Genomic DNA, 22,176 nt, shown 5'->3' with positions numbered 1-22,176 from the left:
TGAGGTTGAAGTACATACCTAATACTTATTAAATAGTAATTGTCAGAACAAATTCCGTAGTTCCAGAACCATTTTATCAGTGAGTCAATATTTATTGTTTATCCAAAATACTGAATTAATTAGCTGGGTCATACACAGTTAGGTAAAAAGTTATTTTGTGAACCTCAGTTTTTTTATCTGTAAAATGAGCTGACGATCTCAAAAGGTCATTCCAGGTAAATACCCTTATAACTTAGAAAAATAGTTTTTCCCCACTATTAAATTTTATTCCAGGTAGAGTACATATTTTTCTTTCTTATATAATTTAATATAAACAAATAATGTTTATTTCTGGATACAGGGTAGGCCTTAAAAAAACCTTGGGAAAACTCAGGAAAACCCTGGGTCAAGTAATGTCTCAGATATTAGACGTGTGATTGGGCAAGTTTCTTAATCTTGTAATTTTAATCTGCTTTGGTGGAGGAAGGTTCTACAGCAGAATTTTTTTTTACATTGATGATGAGATCACAGATACTGACTCACTTCACCAAAAAATGAGAGTAAATTTATATATTCATCAGAATTGAGCATAACTCTTTTATTTTAATGAGCTAATTGTTATTTTTTGGCTTCTAGAAGGATGCAGAAATCTAGGTTATGACTTTGAATATAAAAGTAAATTGGGACTATTTTCTGAGTTCTGTAATAGACCATAAATACAGTGTCATAGATACCTTCAGTAGATCTATGATTTCAACAACTGTGTTCCATCCAGAGTGTTGTCTTGTGATGACGTGTGATTCTTTTCCTTGTTCTTCCATAAAGAAGCCAGTCAACAAGGAGGGAGGCCTGACTTAGTTATTCTACATTCTAGGGCTAATCATTTGCAGTCTTTTTCTTTTTCTTTCTTTTTTTTTTTTTTTAAAATTTAATAGCCTTTTATTTACAGGATATATGCATGGGTAACTTTACAGCATTAACAATTGCCAAACCTCTTGTTCCATTTTTTCACCTCTTACCCCCCACCCCCTCCCCCAGATGGCAGGATGACCAGTAGATGTTAAGTACATTAAAATATAAATTAGATACACAATAAGTATACATGACCAAAAACGTTATTTTGCTGTACAAAAAGAATCAGACTCTGAAATATTGTACAATTAGCTTGTGAAGGAAATCAAAAATGCATGTGGGCATAAATATAGGGATTGGGAATTCAATATAATGGTTTTTAGTCATCTCCCAGAGTTCTTTTTCTGGTTCAGTTCATTACTGCTCCATTGGAAATGATTTGGTTGATCTCGTTGCTGAGGATGGCCAGGTCCATCAGAACTGGTCATCATATAGTATTGTTGTTGAAGTATATAATGATCTCCTGGTCCTGCTCATTTCACTCAGCATCAGTTCGTGTAAGTCCCTCCAGGCCTTTCATTTGCAGTCTTTTTCTCACCACATGAGCAACTCACCTTTCCTATATAATTTTTTGATACATAAGTATGTAATGGCATTTCCTAATATAAGAATTTTTCAATCCATGGAATTATGTTTTTCTTAAATATGGAACTCTATTGATATGGATGTCCCTTCCAAAAATAACAGTTCTCAACCCATATTTGTTTGCCCTTTACATGCTATTGGTACTTTGTATCTGCTGTAAGCTCTCTCCTGGGAGTCCATTCAGCTTATTGGAGGCCTTCATTTTGAATTAAGAGAAAATTAGGTGATGGAGATGGAGGTCTGCAGAGGTTAATTTTTAATGCATTGTTGGTAATGGAAACAAGAGGTGGAAGAACTATTAATGGTTGATACTAATTTTCCTTTTTTTTTTTTTTTTTTGTTCTGTGTTAGGGAATGGGAGGGACAACAGAATTTTTTTTTTTTTAAACAGGAATAGCTGTTTTAAATTGAGATTTTTGGTCTGTATTATTTTTGTAACTCATCTTGGCAGAAATTTGAAATGGGATATTGACAATCTATCTCTTTGTTCCCTTTGGGAATTAGCAGTATTATTTATTTTTAAATTGTTATAGTTCTATTGAAAATTCTCAAATTTATAGCATTTTTATTCCTTCTTTTTTAGAAAGTAGATATAAACAAGTACTTCTTACCAACAAACATTTTTCCTTGTAATTAAGATTATATGGACAGGTGCAGTTTTGTCTGAAAGATTCATCCTTTCAGGATTTTTTTTTTTTTTTGGCTGAAGCAATTAGAGATAAGTGACTTGCCCAGGGTCACACAGCTAGGTAGGAAGTGTTGTGTTAAGTGTCTGAGACTAGATTTGAACTCGGGTCTTCCTGAATTCAGGGCTGGTGCCCTATCCACTGCACCACCTAGCTGCCTCTATCTTTTCAGGTTTTAATAAATGTTTTAGTATTTTAAAAATCAATGATTTCATTTAATAATCTTGTTTTGTTAAATAATTAAATGATTCTTGATAACTGTTTTGACAAATTTCAGTTCCTTTTTGCCTTTTGCATTCTATTCACCGTTGATTTTGGTTTTGTCATATGTTTATTCATTATTATTATTGCTATATTGTAACAGTAACAATCACGTGGACACTTATGGAATATCAAATAGATAACAGTATAAGATCTTGAGGGTCCATCGTTGCTTATGTTTTGACTTTTTGATTTAGACCTAATGAAAACTCAATGCAACAAGTTGCTTTAGTTCCTAAATCCTCATTTCCTGTTTATCTAAAGTTCTTACCAGTTGGTAAGCTCAGTTGGAGCTCTGCTTTTTTTTTTTTTTTAAAACACTTCAGTTTTTCAGAAGATAAACATTGGGAGTGGGTTGAGGAAGAATGATAATTGTACCCTTAAGACAAAATACAGACCTGTATTTGTTAATAAGTCTGAATGCCTTTATGAGGAAAGATATTGTAATATTTATGGATGTGAGTAAGTACTCTTGTGCATTCAACCATTTTGTCAAGTTCAGCATCAGGAATTCAGCCATACCCTTAAAGAAGGCACATTGTTAATACATCAGCCATGTATATTGCACATCTCAGCTGTTTGTATTGTAATAAGTGAAAGCCTTATTATTTTTTAAAATTGCATCTTAATTGGATAGATGTTTACTTTTAGATGAGACCAAGTTTCTTGGGTCAAGGAAATGTGTCCTCTGTTTGGCACATTCCATCCATTGTATGGTGCCATGCACATTTATGGCTCTGTATAAATAATAAATCATAACGATGAAGAAGCTTCTATTATGCAGGAACTGTGGTCTGTTAGGAATAAATAAGAAAAGCACTTGTGAAAATTATAATAAAAGAGAAAAAGGAGATAATCTAGAAATGTCAGCATGATTCTGCTTTTAACTTAACAGAATTTTCATAATCCTTCTGTCTTCTTAATAATTAAAAAGCAAAGGACCAATCTACAAGATTATTAGGTATTTTTCTTACCCATCTTTTTTGTTTTAATTAAGTAGATGTATTGTCATGAGAAATCATATACTGTAATATTATCTTAGGTGGAGTATTACCTAACTCATCATGTTGTTATTACTTCCTTTGGTTTTGTGTGTGTGTGTGTGTGTATGTATATATGTGTACTAAAGTGTTCTGGATTCTCTCTGATGGCCTAAATAATAGTTATAACAGAAACTGTTTTGTTATTGAATACTGTCACATAAATGTATGTTTATGTATATTTATACCTATTTATATCCTTTTATTTTGGGTAGAAAATGATGCATCCTGTTGCCAGTGGTAATACTGCTTTTTGTGGGCCTGGCAAGGCGTCCTGCCTCAATGAAGACAATATGAGAGCTGCTGATCAATTTGACTTATATTCCTCTCAGCAAAGCAAATACAGCCACACAGTCAGCCACAAACCAATTGCTTGCCAGAGGCAAGACCCACTAAATGAAACACACTTGCAGGCCACAAGTGGCAGAAACATAGAGACAAAAGATGAACTCAAGAAAAAGAAAAACCTCAACCGATCTGGTAAACGTGGCAGACCCTCGGGGACCACCAAGTCAGCAGGATACAGAACCAGCACCGGACGACCCCTTGGAACCACCAAAGCAGCTGGATTTAAAACAAGTCCAGGCAGACCTTTGGGTACAACTAAAGCTGCAGGATACAAAGTCAGCCCAGGGAGACCTCCAGGTAGCATTAAAGCTCTATCACGACTTGCAAATCTAGGTTATAGTTGTGGCAGTGCTGCTTTTCCTTATCCAATGGTACATAGCAGAGGAATTCATGGAGTTGGGGAAACGAGCAGCAAGGTCAAACAGCCCAATGAGTAAAGAGGCAGAAAAGTGAGATCATGGTTTTAAATGAGGACTCAAAGGGTACCAAAGTCTCATGTTGGTTTGGTTATAATATATGTGATTTATGACTTGGTATTCCCAAATTTGTTGGTTTTTGTTTTGGGGGAGAAGACTGCCACATGTTGACAGATGTGACTAAGTAGATGTTGAAAGGGTATGAGTATGTTTCAGTGTTTGTTCAAAGGATTAAGCGTACTCTTAACTGAATCATTTCTCTTTTTTCCCTTAGAGAGTGATGCCTATGTCTCATATTTCACTCCTACTGTTGAACTATTTTAAATGGATAGTTATGCACTAAGGAGTTGAAATAAGCAGGAAACTTTTGCTTATTAACTCATAAAATAAACCTGCAATTTAATAAAATCTCCCAACTAGAGTGATTTTTAATTGCTAACACAATTTAATGATTTAACTTCAGTGATTTAATACCATTTAAGATACCAAATTTGAGTTTTGTAACATTTGTTTTTATGAAAGTTGGAATTACACAGATTTGTCTACTCTTGCAGTTACATAGGCCTTTAGATGTTTGTAGATATTCAGAAATTTGGAAATTTTTTTTTTTTTTTTAAAGAATGCTTAGTTCAAGCATTTCTTATTTATAGAACTCTGTAGCATTAGCTAATTTAACTGATGTTCTAAAATGTTTTTTTAATATTTGCCTTTTAGTGATGGCAGGTCATTCAGCAGAACTCTTATTGGAATCTGCTGTGTGTTGTTAAATTGCCTATGAGCATGTATACCAAACACTACAAATAATTAATATTAAAACAAAGCTATTTTATTAAATAACGTAATAGTAAGTTTTTAACATGATACGACTAATTCTAAGAATAGAATATTTAATGCTGTGTATAAAGAAGTATTCTTAAAAGTCTGCATATAACTACAGCCTCTGCATTTTGCCTTTTGTGTGCATAGATGGCAATTGTTAATGGATTTTAAAGAATTAGTATGTTTATATTTTGAATTTGTTTTCTATTAGTGTTTCAAAAATTTTCAGAATAATTTTTTTCTAGATTTTTTGAGAATAGTTTATCCTAAAACAGTAGCACTTATACTATAATTAAGTTATATCTACCAAAGGACATGCGTTTTAATGATTCATAATAGAAAATAGAATAAACAGTGCACTTTTTAATTGTACTGTACCAACTCAAATGTTAAGAAATATATAGGAATTGCATCTATGCATGAAAGGTGGGAAAATATGTTGGCTGTTTAAACTAGAAATATCTTTTCTGGCTCCATTGAGACCACTTCATCATCCAAAAGAAATGTTTCATTTTTAGTTATTTGTTTTAAAAACAAAACTACATATGGAAAAGTTTTATCTATCTGTATGTAAGTGTGTGTGTGTGTGTGTGTGTGTGTGTGTGTGTGTACCTGCACGTGTACATATATTTGTTTATATGGAGAAGAGAGGAAAATTAATTTCTGTTCTTCAGTTTTGAAAATAACATCTGTGACTTATATATCTATATATTTACTTTATTCTGAATAGCTCTAGGATGAGTTAAATATATCAAACTTTGAGTTTGAAAGAAAATTTCCACAAAAATTTAGTTTATACTTAGAATGAACATGTAATTTTAAATGCCTGTGAGACTTTTTGATGGTTATAGATTTGCAGTTCCACAAAGCTTTTGAAATACCTTAGATTGTTTCCGGGCTTGCCATATTTAATACAGAATCTGATTGCAGTTATGATGACATAAGAAATGGATATCATATTTCATACCTTTCTTATTAGGAAAAAAGCAGCAAGCCTTCAGGTGTTCCAGTGATGCCTGACACATAATGAGCTGGACTTTATGCTGTGCTTTACAGTAAGAGGTGTTGAATTATATGTGGGGACTATTTGTGCATTGGCAACTAAGACATTGAACCTCAACAATCTTAGCATTGCACAGACCATATAGAACAATTTTGAATGGCTACATATTGATTTGTAACCTAATGGCAGCTAATTGCTACTAAACCAGACTTTCTTCAGGTCAAGGCTTTTCATTCTGGTCCTGTGTTCTATTTCTTAACAAATTTAAATATAAAACTCTTTATTTACTCAGAACAGTGTAACTTCTGACACACAAATGCTTTAATTGTGTAACTTCTGACACACAAATGCTTTTATTGTCATTAACACTCACAATGTAATTGTCATTTAGCTGTTTCACTTAATAATGTAGTGTTTTTAAATTTTTGAACTAGTTTGGAAAACATTGATTTAATTGAATGACATAATTGTGGGAATGATACATTTTGCTGGCAAAGATTTGGTTGCATGTTGCTTTTATGTTAAAGTAAAATTCACTTCTTTCCTGTCAGTTTCTTTTTATCCTTTTTTTGTTTCTTCCTTTTATGCATCTACTCAGTGATGCTGTGCTGTGTGTCAGAAGGCAGTACAGATGTATTATTGTTATATTAGTATAATGGACTTTGTATTCCAGTATATTGAAAGAATGAAATCAGCTAAAGAAGATATATATATTATGGTGTTTATTAATGATAACAGGAAAAAAAGTGGGGGCAGTGACAACAGTTATGGATAATACCAATTAGAACCCTACTTTTGCAGTTCATATGAAAAGCTGCCTAGAGAATTGGATTTGTGCACTGCTGAGCATCTGATTCCAGTTTCTCTTGAACAATTTATTGGTGTCATGATGAAGAAAAAGAAGTCTAAGAGAATGAAGTCTTAAATTTTGCTTCTATATATTCTATCAAGTATATTGTGGGTTGTTTGTTGTTGTTGTTGTTTTTTTTTTTTTTTTTTTTTTTTTTTTTGTAACACTGTCTTTTGTCATGATAAACACTGAAATAGCATGTTAAAAACTGCCTATACTTTGAAATGGTCAGTGAGAAAAGGCCTTTTCCCCCATAATATGATTGTTTTTTGAAACATGAATTGCTCATTTTATATTATTGTAACTCTGCTTTTCATAAAATAGGATTCACTGTTCTGTATTAACACTGTTGGTCAGAATATGATCTAAAGTACAAAAAATTTTGTTTTAATGTTTTTCTTTTTCAACATATTTTTATGCCTTATTTATGAATAAATGAATGATTTAGTATCTTAAATAAGGGGCTAATACGTATGTTAATTATCCTGATTTTGCCATCAAAATGAATTTTGCTTAACTAATCTTTGGGATTAGATGAAATCTCAAGTCTTGCACTGGATATTTAAAAAATACTGGTATCATGTTTTGGCAGGAAAAAAATTAATAGAATATTGACAGAAGGCTGATATTTAATATATTGGTTTCTTTTTAAAATCCAATTTTAGATTGACCATAAAAAAGACCTTTCTTTACATTATCCTTACTTTTAAAGGTAACTATTTATCAAAGTAATTTACCCATCCAAACCAAATTGATTTGTATTTGTATGGACGAATAGCAGCAATTATATGCATAATCATTCTAAAACAGGATCTGAAGATCTTTTGAGTTTCTTTAAAACAAAAACAAGCCCTGGACCCAGTTGATGAATCATATGTCCATTGTAAGAATAACTTTAAAATATGTTTTAAAAACATACTTTACTTTTACATAATAAAAAGCTTTAAAGACGGACAATTCAGGTGCTTATAGTAGTAACTGCAACTTCATTACTAATACATGTATAATAAAATTTTATCATGCTTTTTCAGCAAAATTGAATGATTCAGAACACTTATTCAAAAGATTTTTCATTTCTGGACAGGTTTTGTTCCCTCTATCTTATATTATCATAGTATCTATATTTTTAAATATTGCTTAACTATATGTTTATAAATGTTAGTATGTATCAGTCTTTTTTTTTAAAGTAGATATATATGGCTATGATCACAAATATTGATTTAATTTTTGAGAATTAAATGATAAAGTTAAAATCATTGGAATTTTGTTTTGTAATCAGACCATTTTGATTCTTTAATTTTTTATTATTTAGTTTTCCCACAGATGATATGGATGAAATAATTACCAGTTAACTAATATCAGCACACTGTCCTCTGCTGTAAAAAGTCTGATAGATACTGTGTATGTTTTTATGTCCATGAACTTGAGCTACTCGTGTGCAATTATGTGTATAGGAATGGAGTAGTGTTCATGATTTGTATCTACATCATCATATGGATGTATATTTATTAATAAAGTCATTACTTTAAAACCAAATACATTTATACTTTCATTCCATTAAATGGGATTTTATGTCAAAATTATTTCAGTAGTTTGCAGGGACTATTGCAGTTGAGCTAAAATATTTTATCCTAGGCTTTTAATAAGAGGGGTATTTTGAAAGAAAGATTAGTAGTAAAAGGGTGTGTATGGTACAAGAGTGTAGATAAAAGTGTTAACCCTTTTGATGATTGCCCTTGATTTGGATTTTTATTCAGATACAGAAGTCTCTGATGGTTATATTTCCTGTGTGATTTTAGACAAGTCATTTAATCACACTCCCTGCCTCAGTTTCCTCATCTGTAAAATGATGGGGTTAGATTAGTTATCCTCTGAGTGCCTTTTGAGCTCTTCTAAACCTTTCCAAGCACATGTGTGTATGTATACATATATATATATATATATATATATATATATATATATATATATATATAGACAACTTGAAAAAAATCTAACTTGTAAATGGATGCTGTTTCTTAGTACTGATAGTAAACTGATGTAGTTTTTCAAGAAATTTGTTTATTTTTAAGTTCTTTCCTCTTAAATGGCCTAATTATGTGAGATTGTAAATCAGTAAATATTTTAATGCCTACTGTGCATCAGATAGTATGTTAAGTGTTGGGCATACAAAAGAAGCAAAAGACAGTCCTTGACTACATTCAGGGAGCTCACAATCTAATAGAGAAGACAAATAAGCAAATGAATATATATTAAAAAGTAAGGAAAAAATATAAAATGATTTAAAAAGAGAAGGCACTAGAATTAAGAGGAGTTGAGAAACCCAAGGCTTCCTGTGAAAGATTGGATTTTAATTGGGACTTTAAGGAAGTCAGGGAAACCAGTAAGTATGCCGTATCTCCGTATAGAGGGAGATCATTCTAGACCTGAGGGAGAGCTTGGGAAGGTAGCTTATGAAATGTTTTGAATAGCAAAACAGAATTTCTTATTTGATCTGGGAGGTGATAGAGAGCCAGTGAAGTTTATTGATAGAAGGCCAACATGGATGAACTTTCACTTTAGGAAAATCACCTTGGTGGCCCATTGGAGGACAGATTGAAAAGGGGAGAGACTTGAGTCTGTTAGATCTATCAGCAGGCTACTGCAGTAGTGTAAAGTGATTGGGAGCAAGTGTCAGAAGAGAGAAGAGGGCATATTTGAGAGATTTCAAAGGTGAAATTAACAGGCCTTGGCAAGAGATGGGATATAATGGTGCATGTGAGAGATACTGAGGAATTGGGGACAACTCTTAGGTTGTAAGGCCAAGGAACTGGGAAGATGATAATGCCCATAAGAATAATGGAGAAGAGAGGAGAAAGGGAGAGTTTAGGGTGAAAGATGATGAATTTGGGACAGACTGAGTATAAGATATCTTTTGGACATCCAGTTTGGAATATCTGAAAGATGTGAGATTGGAGTTCAGGGGAGAGGATGATGACATGACAGGATAGATGTATTTGAGAATCATTAACAAGAGATGGTAAATCTATGGGCCCTAATGAGAGCAAGTGAAATAGTATAGAGGGAGAAGAGACAAGGGCCAATGACAGAATCTTGAGGGACATCTATTATTTAGAGGGTAGGTTCTAGATGAAGATACAGCCAAGAAGACTAAGAAAGAGGGGATTTAGATAAGTAGGTGAAGAACGAGGGAAAATTCCTCATCTGAAAATTTCGACAGAAGAGATTATCAAGTAGAAACAGAGTTTAAGGCTGTAGAAAAGTCCAAAGAAATGCCATTGGATTTGGTAATTAGGAAATCATTGATTATTTTGAAGAAATCGATCCATTTTGGTGGAATGATATGATCAAAAGCCATGTTGTTGGGGATTAAGAAAGTGAAATAAGAGGAAGTGGAGCTACCTGTTTACTGGGCCTTTTCAAGGAGTTTAGCTACGGAGAGCAGAAGAAATAAAGGATTTTAGTTAATTTGAATGAAAGGATCAGTTAAGAATCTTTTGAGGAAAGGGAGATATGGATAGGAGGCAGTAATGAAATAAGTCGCTAATGGATAAGGAAACATGAAGATATGTGATAGAATGAATGGAGATGACAGACTCATTCTAGGAGTCTGATTGTCAAAATATTTAAAATGCAAAAACACTTTTTCCCTATAACTGAATAATTATACTTTTTTACTTAGAAGGATACAGAGAAATTTTCAAAAGGAGAAATTTCAGTAGAAATATGAAATACCATTTGAAGTTGCATCAAAAATATTCAAATTATTGCAATTAATTTTAATCTTTGAATTATTTTGATTCTGTTCAGCAAACTTATGAGCAATCTGTTGTGGGTAAATCACTTAGGTGAATTTCAAAACTACTAAGAATTCATCTTTAAGTAGAGGTATTACTTAAAAATTGTTAGATATCGTTGAAAATCCTATTGAAATTATTGGAATTCATTTATGTATGTATCTTGGGCATGATTGATTGGCTATGCTATTTTTGAGGGACATTCAACTGTTTATACTACAAATATATGCATGTGAGTACGTACTGATACATAATAGTATTACTCATTGTATTGCATGTTGTATTACATATTTTAGAGATAAATTTCTCTGTTTTTCATTTTAAAGAACTTTTTGTCTATTAATGTTAGCCAGAAGTCTAGTGTATGAAATAATACAGAACACAAATGCTTACAAGTGGTAAGGATCTTAATTCTGTCCAAATCTCCCTACCCCCCAAAATTATGGCTATCTGGAATGAAGAAAATTATATTTAGTAGTAGAAATTCATAGGTGGGACCTAGTAACAGTTTTTTTTTGTTCTTTTATAATGCAGCTGCCATGTTAAAAAAAAAATTAAGAATTTTAAGCTATCTAGGACTGAAATGACATTTGTTGTCTTTGGAAATTGACACAAACATTTAGACTAATGATAGTCTGTAATCACAGGAAAAAGAAAGATCTGTAATGTAATGATGATACTCAATTCAGAATTGCATGCATTTCTTTTGGTAATGTATTCATAAGATGGGAACAAAATGCCTTGCTGTTAATTTGCAGGTGAAGAGTACTTTACTACAGTTAGATATTCTCTGATGGTTCTCAGAGTGTTTTCCAGTGTGGTATTCACAAATGTGATAAATGATACATATGGTACTATTTACTAAGAAAGAAAAATTTAAAGGCTTTCACAAGAGATAAATGTTGGAGATAAGATCTGCTTGTGTAGTTTTTCTCTAATTTGAACTCTGCCAGCATTGGTAAATTTCCCAGATTCATTATTCATTGTCCATTTTGGTCTTTTTATTTATCAGCAAAGTGAATGAATTCTATTAGATAATCCCTAAACTTCCTTCAAGATCTAAAAATAATAATTTACTTGATATTTATATTGAAAGTCATTTTGTCCTTTAAAAAATATCCATGAGGTTCTGTATTATAAATTAGCTTTTTAAAAAATATCACTTAGTAGTCATGTACCAAATTCCCACAATCCTCTAGACACTTTACCAGGAGTGAGGGATATAACAGCAAAAATAAATAAGCCTTTCCCTCAAGGAGCCCACATGCTGCTGGGGAAAAAGATTCTTCACAATAATCTTGTAAAGTCAGCTGGAATTTTTAAAGCCCATTTTCTAGTTAAAATAACTAAATCATTTAAGGGTTAAATGACTTAACCCATCATTTGCCAACCTGGTTCCTTTTATTAATAGTGTGGTTTTTAATCAGTAGGCTATTTTAGTAAAGGGTAGATTAAAAATTTTTTTGCATCAGAGGAAAGATCTTATCTGAATATTCTTTGTTGTTCAATGAAACATAAAAATAAAATCTTGCCCGTTGTGAAAGCAATAGCTTTAAAATGATAGGTCTAGGATATTTTATTATCAGTATTAATTGCTATCATTATCTCCTCTTGTATAAATTATTTGTATTGGATTAGTCAGCCCAGTTAATTGTATTACTTCTTTATTTGGTAAATTGGTAGGTATGGAAACATTTGTATGTTAATATTGTAATTATTATGTTTTCATTTCTTTGGGTGTAGTTTATTATATTTTGAAGTAGTTAAGTAGATCAATGGTTAAATCACTGAACCTATAGTCAGGAAGATCTGAATTCAGATTTGGTTTCAGGCTAATTGTTTGATCCTGGACAAATCATTTAACCTTTTCCTGCCTCAGTTTCTTCAGTAGTAATCTCATCTAGGACTTTTATTTCTCCTTTCCAAAAGAAACAATGTGGTGTTTGTGGAAAATGTACTATACTCAGTCTGAAAACCCATTTCTAGTATTTGCTGAAGAAATCACAACTCTATGCTGAGATGTCCTTATCTATATAAATGGAAATGATGATACTAGTTGCTTTGCTTAATGGCAGGGATTTGGGTTAAAGTCAAGTGCTATATAAATGAATTGTTATTCCATTGAAAATAAAAGTATGAAGAGAACAGGGGAGTTTATAGCTTTTAACAAAATATTTACTTTCAGTGAGTTTGTGATCTTATGAATCCAGCATGCTGAAGCCTTTCCTGGAGGTCAGTATTCCATAGATACCAGTACAGCTTTGAAGTTGTATACAACACTAAACATCAGCTTTTGTTTTTACTACATGATAAGCCTACCTCCTTTGCTAATTGTACATTTTCTGAGTAATATCTTATATACCTTTTCTTGTGCACAGGTAATCACTGGCAATATAGTCTCTCCGTTACCCTTTGGAGATTTTGTTCCATGATTAGCAGTCAAATAGCATTCTTGGGAGTATATAAATCATTTAAAAACTGGGTTTTTGTGTCATAAAGCAGTTTGGAATTGTATGGTTTCTTAAATGCCTTTTTGTACTCTTTATCATTCCATTATTTGTCCATATTTAGATAATGACCCAAGATGTCCATTTCAGTCCAATGTCAAGCTATAGAGTTTTGTCTAAGCAACAGGCAGTACTATTATCCATTTAATTTTTTATATACAGATTGTTAGGGCAGACCTGTCTTGAATGGTCATAAATTTCATAGAAGAAACCCTGTAACATATAGGTTTTCTGCAATCAGCATTATCATTTACAAACTGGAGCCTTTAGAGGAATTTATCCTATGGGGCATCTTTCTTCCACTAGGATACTAAGCTTGATAATTGAATGCCTTTGGAAAGCATACATTTGTTTTTAAGTATTGTGTGGACAGCTCAGTGAGCAAGATGATCTTTGCTGCTGATTTTCGAAAAGTATCATCTTATGCTTTTAATGTTATGCATAAGACACCTAAAGGGACAGCCTGATACAGTATTTAGAAAACTGATTGCAGAGTTAGGAAAACTAGGCTTCATTTCTTATCTCTGAAGTCACTTTTGTTTAAGTGCTCCAGGCAACTCTATCAGTTGCTAAGAAAATGCCACTGATAGGGGAAGTTCTTCATTAGGAACAATGATTTTTATCTTATTGGAATAGAGGTGTCAGATTAAGGCCATGTTTGTTGTACTGAGTGAAATACTTTAATCAACATCATAGATATGGTAAAATTTTTATATCCCTTTCATCTTTTGATCAGTTGAATGACATGTTTTTCGTAATATAATTCGCTCCTAAGTAATTTGGCTATGATATTTTTGAGTCTTGAATTTAGGAGTTTATTCTTTGAGTGTTTTATTAAGCCTAATTTGGCTTATCTTTGTTATTTTTAAGTTTTTTTATTCTGAGAACTAGAATTTTCATCCTTGAAGCCTTTACTGAGCAAGTATTAAGTACATAATCTAATTTTTTTCTTAGCACAAAGTTGCATTCTTTTCTTTACCACCAAGTAATGACTAGTAGAGTTTTTAATGTAAGCTTGTGAATAGGAATTATTTCATTTTTAATATTTGTACCTAATGTTTAGCAGTGTCAGCATTGTAGAATATGCATAAATCCTGCCTTTTAAAGAACTTATATTCTAGTATTATAGTTTACAATTTGTGATAATAATAATTATCCATCTTTATACTATTTTACAATTTGCAAAATTCTTTGCTTATGAGAATCTGTGAAATCCAGGTGTTAACTTCATTTTACAGATGAAGAAACTGAGATTCAAAGACCATTATTTTCTTGTCTTACATTTCATAAATCAGAAGCAAGATTTAATATTTGTTGAATATGGTAAAAGAGTTGTTTCTGAAATCCCAAGTTAAGAGTTCTTTTTAGCAAATGAGCCTCAGAATATAATGAAGTTATATGTAGAATTTTGTAATTTGTAGAATATGCCTCTTGTCTAGGCACTTGGGAATTCAGAAGAACTCAAGCCAGAATCACAAAATATTTTCCTTCCTGCTAAGTGATATTTGATATGGGCACTACTGTTGATGGGGAGGAAGTAGGAACTAATCAAAGACACAGCAATAACTTAACTACAAGATTTGTAAGAAAGTTCTTAAAATTCAAAGTCCCTATTATGAAATAAGTTTCTTTGTTTTTTTTCCTACTCTTAAAGTTATATAACTATCATTAGGCTTTGCACTGCAGAAGTAAAACATCTTGCATTTCCCGGTTTTACACACACACACACACACACACACACACACACCCCAAGTATTTTGCATAATGCCTAAAATTTAATTCTTTATATATGTGATTGCCAGGTCATTATCTCCAAAATGCTATTCTGTAAAGATTATTGAAAGTAAATTCTGACTTCTTTTGGCCCCCCCCCCCGCTTCCCCCCGCCTTGATTGAATGATAATGTTGAAAGAAATTCTGACTTCTTTTGGCTGTACCTGAGAAGCTCAGTGATTCTGCAGAAGCAAATCTTATTAATAGAAAGAAGAGAAAGCCTACCAGTTTCTAGAACTAAATCATACATGGTTAACTAAAATGGTTATTTTGATTTTAGTATACAAAAGTCATAAAGAAAGTACATTTAGTGGGGTTTTTTTTGGTTTTGTTTTTGCTGAGGTGGTTGGGATTAAGTGACTTGCCCAGGGTCACACAGCTAGGAAGTGTTAAGTGTCTTTGAGACCACATTTGAACTTGGGTCCTCTTGACTTCAAGGTTGGTACTCTATCCACTGTACCCCTCTACATTTAGTGTTAATAAAAGCATGTAAAGATCACCAAAGTAGATACTCTCTTAAATACCACTTTATTTTAGGAACATTTTCATTAAAAATTAAAAGGGGAAAAACATTTGTACAAAAACTAATATATTTTGTTAGTATTTAGTATTGCCTTGTTACTGGAAATTGTACTAGATATAAAACATTGGTAATAAGTTGAAGTCACAAAATTGTTGAATTATCTTAATAAGTACTTAATTAATAAGTTTGATAGGTTATGCAACATAAAACACTTTGTAAACTACAAAAAACCTGTATTCTCAAGTCAATTCTTCCAAAAACTTGTTACATAAATCTAAGAATGAATAACCATGTTCCAGACACTGTGCCGAGTATAGGGCCTATCCTCAAGGAGCTTACATCCGAGACATATACATATGTTGTCCATTTTTTCTTGTCATGTCTGACTCTTTGTGACTCCATTTAGGTTTTTCTTGGCAAAGATATTGGAGTGCTTTGCCATTCTTTTCTCCAGCTCATTTTGCAGATAAGGAAACTGAGGCAAACAGGGTTAAGTGAGTTGCTCAGGGTCATATGAAAAATCTCAGGCCCATATTTGAATTTAGGTCTTCCTGACTCCAGGACTAATATTCTATTTACTGAACCATTTAGCTGCTCAAATATATGTAAAACACACACAAGGTAATCTTGTGGGGGAGCTTCATGTAGAAAGTGATAATGGAATTGAGATTTGAAGAAATTTTCCTTATGTGCTAGGAGAGGAGTGCTATGCTTAGAAGATAGCCAGTGCGAAGATAAGGCAGATGGAATGTACTGTGTGGGAGACAGCAAGGATGATATTTTACTGGATTGTTTAGTGCATGGAGGGGAGAAATGTTTAAGGAAAAAAAAATTTTAAGGAGCAATTGTGCTGAAGCTACTTGTCAGAGATCGCAGATAGTAGTTGAGGTCCAATTTGAACTCTAGCACCACCTAGCTGCCCAAAGAAAATTGTAAAACTTGAGATTCCTGATGTGAAATACAGCAATTTTATACAGGAAGAATTTTATGCTGATCAGAATATCTAAATATTTCATCGATAGGTATTTTACATATATTCCAAAAGTCTTAATGATTATTCTGGCACATCATTTATCTTTGGCAGTGCTTAAGCAGAGCTTAAGGCTTTTTCTATTATACAACCCTGGGGATATGGATATATAAATTAGGTATATAAATAAAATATTTACTAATAGTAAATCATAATTTTGCAACCCCCACATTCACTTATGCATTCCCATATGGGGTTGTATCCCACAGTTTAAGAGGAAGCTATGATCTATGGTATAAAAGATATTCCTAAAATTTCCCAAAAGATGACAAGTAACCAACTTATAAGCATTTTGTTCAACAAATATTTATTAGGTACCAATTATATGCAGGGCACTTCCATTTCCTCACTGGGCCATGCCTTTACTTGCTCCTGCTGTGAGGTGGCCTCTCAGTATACAACAGCACCATCTGTATCTCGGGGAGAACTTTGCCTAACCTGCCTGCCTCAACACAACTCTCTTTAACTAATGACATGCCACCTAGACTCTCATTCCTTAATGGTTAGCATACTTCCTTGAACCCCTGGTTGTTTATATAGTCTTTCCTATAAATTTCACACTCAGGATTTGCTGAGAACCTGGGAAAGACTTTAACTCAAAATCGCATCTGGGGCTATCTCTAGTCATCTTGACTTGCATTTTGCCACTGGACCTAGATGTGTCTGGAAGAGAAAGTGAAGCTGGTGATTTTGCCCAGCCCTCCTTCACTTCAATTCACTTGCAAGCTATGGCATCATGGTACTTTTTGGTAATGAAAGACAAACAATGACTGAGATCACGTCAGTCTTTCCAGTCACTTAAGCATCTAATCCTAGTGTCCTCTTTGCCCACTAGCATTCATCCCTTTACAAAATTTCATTTGTTAGGGACCAGAACTCTGAAACAAGGATTTTGTTAAGTCAGTAGAATTGATGAGACAATGGTTACCTAGTTTAGCATGGTGCTTAATAGTTCTCTAAGTTAAGTATGATTGATTTAATTAATTGTACAACAAATAATGGTTTCCTAGTGATACAATGATTGGTTTATATTCAGTGTAGAGCATATAAGCTGGGAGCCTCAGCCAGAGTCAGGGCAGAGAAGACAAAGGATTGAAGGCTGGAGCTCAAGCTCTCGGAGCCAAGGAGAGATTCATTCGATCTTTGGTCAGGCTCCTGGTGGCTCTCCCGAGGGACAGAGAACCAGATTCAATTCCATCTTCATCAGCTTCATGGTGGTTGGCTTGGCCTCCTGCATTTTCTCCACTGAGACCAAGTCCTGTTTGAAGGCCCCCCAGAAAACTAGTCGAGCCCCAAGTGAAGGAGATACTAAAGAATTTGGACTTTAACACCTGGCTATTCCTGTGGTGTTTAATCTGCTGAAAAGAAGGCTGCCTAGAGACCTCCAGAAAACCAAAAAGAACCTTATACTCATTGGTTCATTTCTTTCCACTCATAGCCACCACTAGTATAGGCTCTATCACCATTTGCCTAGACCATTGCAATAACCTAATTGATCACTATTTCTCATATTTCTTCTAACTCCAATTTATTCTCTATTTAGATATTATCTATCTATGCCAAAGTGATTTTCCTAAGACCCAGATCTGACCATATAAAAATCTTTTCTTTGCTCTTCTTCCTACTCAAAACTTCACTAGTTCTATCTTCAAATATATTATAAAGTTACAGCTTTTCACCCCCTGACTTCTTCCAGTCTTTCCAGGCTATTACATTTCATTCCTCTCACTTTTTCTCTGTGTTTCAATTGTAAAAGCTTATGTGTTGTTCCTGACTTTACTGCTTCCCATGGTTGGGATTTCCTTTCTTAGGAATTTCCTTCCTTTCCTAGCTTCTCTGTTTTGCTTCAAGATTAATTTCAAATCTTAACTTTCTGAAGTAGTCTTTCCTAGTCTCTAAATATCTTCCCCGTCCAATATCTTCTATTTGAGATTACCATCCAGTTATATCGAACACACACACACACACACACATACACACACACATACATCAATACCTATATCTGTAGCTACACTTATACCTATATAACTAGGTAGTTGGCACATTGGATACAGTGCTCAGCCCGAATTAAGGAAGACTTGAATTGAAATGTGGACCGTAGGCATTTATTAGCTATATGATCCTGGACAAGTTACTTAATCGTGTTTGCCTTAGTTTCTTCATCTGTAAGAAGGAAATGGAAAACCATTACAGTATCTTTGCCAAGTAAATCCCAAAAGGGGTCTCAAAGAGTTGAACACAATTGAACAATAAATTATGTGTGCATACAGACACACATGTAAAATACAGTTTTTTTGCATTTTGTGTCCCATATTAGGATGGGAGCTCTTTGAAGTGAAGGGCAATGTTTTTGCCTCTCTATTTCCAGCATTTAACAGAATGCTTGACACATAAACAATAAATGTTTCTTGATTGACTTGATAGAGACTGGGAATTCAGAGATTAAAAAAGCCTCTCAGTTGAGCTTATATTCTTGGAGGTGGGTAATGGGTGTTCAAGAAGGATTTCTATGTATAGATTATAATGGAAGCTAAAATGTGATGAGAGAAAAGGAAAGACTCAGAATACTTAAGGAAAAGTTTAAGAGGAAAACACTTTTGGAAGGGATGGATTAAGGAAAACCTTATAGAGGATAAAGTACCTGAGTTGAGCTTTTAAAGCTCAACATACAATAATTCTGAAAGGCAGAGTTGAAGAATATATTCCAGGTGTAGAGAATGGCCCAAGCAAATGTATATGAGACCCAGCAATGCTATTACTGGGTCTGTACCCCAAGGAAATCCTAAAAGAGGAAAAAGAACCCACATGTGCCAAAATGTAGCAGCTTTTTGTGGTAGCAAAGAATTGGAAAATTGAGTAAATGCCCATCAATTGGGGAATGGCTGAATAAGTTGTGGCATATTAAGATAATGGAATATTATTCTGTAAAAATTACGAACAAGCTGATTTTAGAAAGGCCTGGAAAAATTTAGATGAATTTATGTTGAGTGAAACAAGAAGAACCAGAATACATTGTATACAACAACAAGAATGTGTGATGATCAATTGTGAAAGACTTGGTTTTCCAAGTGGTTCAATGATTCAAAGTAATACCAATAGACTTTGGACCAAAAATGCCATCCACATCCAGAAAAAAAAAAACTAAGGAAACTGAATGTAAATCAACACATGCTATGTTCATTTATTTTTCTGTTTTTTTTTTTTCTCTCTCCCGTGGTTTTTCTCTTTTGCTCTGATTTTTTTCTCCCAACATGATTTATAGAGTAATGCATGTTAGAATAAACAAATATATATATATATATATATATATATATATATGTAGGAGATGGCATATTGAATTTATAAACAATAGTCCAGTTTGGCAGGAATGTAATCAAAATCACAGGTCCCTTTTTCCTTCTCCCCCCCAAAAAAATGATAGGGAAAGGAGAATAAAAGGATATTAAAAGGCATAAGCATTTTATGTTTAAATATGGAGCTTCCACAATTACTTTTCTAACATACTGTTTTATTGCCTTTCTTTGATGTGGTTATGGAAGTGATTCTGGGTTCTCAGAGGCTATATCAGAAAGGAAGCTCTGGCAATTGCTAACAAGTGGGAAAGGCTTCAAGTATGGACTATATTTTATTCTAGGACTAGATAAGTTAAATTTGTTTTGACTATAGAGCCGGTGTCCTATCATGTCATCTAGCTGTCCCTATTCTAGTTTAGTTTGGAAAAAACTATTATACGTTTTGGATGCAAAGGTAATAATTTTTTTGGCAACTGTTATTAAAAAAAACTATCCATAGTGGTGTAGGTAAGGCTTGTAATCTGCATAAATGGAGAGTATATTCTCCTCATAACTTTCATCATTATATGGAAGTATTGATAAAATTAGTGTAAACTCATTTAGATCAAGTGATTCATGAACTCCTTGGGATTTTATGATAGAATTTTTAATATGAATCCCTTAGACTTTTTCGCATTCTAACCAATGAATAATGGACCACTTAAGTTACAAATATACTTCGGTGACAAGCATATGCATTTTTAAAGTATTATAAAGTTTGTTTTTGCAGCAATTAGAAACATGATCATGTGCACACCAATCTTAGTGTTTACCCAGTAATTACATCAAACTCACAGTTTTTGACAATGGTCTTGCAGTTTCTCTGTTATCAAATTGTTTCTAAACTGCCACAAAATTTACCATTTGAGTGCAAACTGATTGTCAATAAATGGTCAGATGTGTACCTACCCTCATTTGCATTCTGTACATTGAACTTGAGTAGCCCCTACATTCCCCTCTGTTAGCATGTAATTGTATCTCATTAGCAGTGCAATCCCGTATTCAAGATTTTATGAATATTTGCATTTTTGTAGTGCAAATGTCAGTCTGTTTGAAAATGGTGATCATTGGCATGAACATCTTGAAACCATCATGGACCATCTGTAGAACATTGCTTGTCATTGCAGTTTCCTATTTAAGGCTATTTAAACTTAATTCTCCTCTTATTTTACCTTTCTTATATCTGGCAGATTTTCACATGAATTGGTTGACAATTTTGGACAAGTTGATCAATAGTTTTTGTGAGAATGTAGCTGGTATGCCAGTGGTAAAAGAGAAGAAATTTACTTCAGAAGAGCTTTTTTTTTTTTTTTTTTCCGAAGGTTAGTTTATGTATAAACATTTGTTAAAAAAAAAAAATGAGTCAATGTGATGGAATACTACTGTACACTAAGAAGTGATGAGCAAAAAAAGAAAAAAGACTTTTTGGAACAGCTAGATGGTACATGAATAGAGCACCAGCCCTGAAGTCAGGAGGACCTGAATTCAAATCTGGTCTCAGACACTTAACACTTCCTAGTTGTGTGATCTTGGGTAAGTCACTTAATCACAATTACCTTGCCAAAAAAAGAAAAGTGATGAGTAGGTTAATTTTAGAAAAACATGGAAAGACTTGCATGAAATAATGAAGAGTGAAACAAACAGAAGCAAGAAGATATCAAATATACTAACAGCAATATTGTTGAAGAACAACTGTGAATGACTAAATTATTGTGAATATCATAAATACTGAAATCAATACAAATACAAATAACTACAACTTACAAGTTACAGAGAACTTTTAATTTATGTAAAGAAGAATACAAATCAATCTACATTCCTTGTTGTTGTACATTTGTGTTCAATTACAAAGAACCTATGAAAAAAGGTGCTGATAACATAATTATCCATTGTATGGTTTTATACATTTCTATCTCTGTGAAATGGTGGCCTTCTCTTGTGCAGGGTGGGCAGGGAATGAGAGAGTTTGAAACTTAAAATGGGACAAAAAAAGTAACAAAAAATACATACATATGTATTTTTGTTACTTTTTTTGTTGAATGAGTAAGAAGAAAAAATGAGACAATATATACAATTAAACATTTAGTGCATTTATCATTTAACACAGTGCTTTGTTATTTGCCAGTATAAAAATAAATATTTTATATTGTTTATTTATTTTCATTGATTAGTTAAGTGGCCAAAAATAAAAAATGAATTTCCATCTTCAGCAAGAGAAGTTATAAATTTTTCTACCATTTTCTCTGATACACATTTATATGAATGAGCATTTTCTTTTTAATTTTTTTTAAACTCAAAATAAAAAAATAAACTTAAAA

General features: G+C 32.9%; 1 protein-coding gene across 2 annotated transcripts in view; it reads left to right on the top strand.

The window, feature by feature from the left end:
* Positions 1 to 22,176, top strand: part of LOC100924962 (UPF0461 protein C5orf24 homolog) — a 45,526-nt gene that overhangs the window by 4,892 nt on the left and 18,458 nt on the right. The window contains exons 2-3 of one of the 2 annotated variants that reach the window (XM_012549694.3): positions 3,679 to 4,108; positions 6,026 to 8,435. In XM_012549694.3, the coding sequence (XP_012405148.1) occupies positions 3,682 to 4,108; positions 6,026 to 6,066 (468 nt within the window). In that variant the 5' untranslated portion in view covers positions 3,679 to 3,681 and the 3' untranslated portion in view covers positions 6,067 to 8,435. Of the gene's footprint in view, positions 1 to 3,678; positions 4,109 to 6,025; positions 8,436 to 22,176 lie in introns of those variants that run through there. The other variant, XM_023503603.2, reaches the window with a different exon arrangement.

The sequence above is a fragment of the Sarcophilus harrisii genome, chromosome 2 (genome assembly GCF_902635505.1).
Source record: "Sarcophilus harrisii chromosome 2, mSarHar1.11, whole genome shotgun sequence".
In the NCBI taxonomy this organism is placed as follows: domain Eukaryota; kingdom Metazoa; phylum Chordata; class Mammalia; order Dasyuromorphia; family Dasyuridae; genus Sarcophilus; species Sarcophilus harrisii.
Note: the sequence above shows the minus strand (reverse complement) of the source record. Positions and strands in the feature narration are given on the sequence as shown.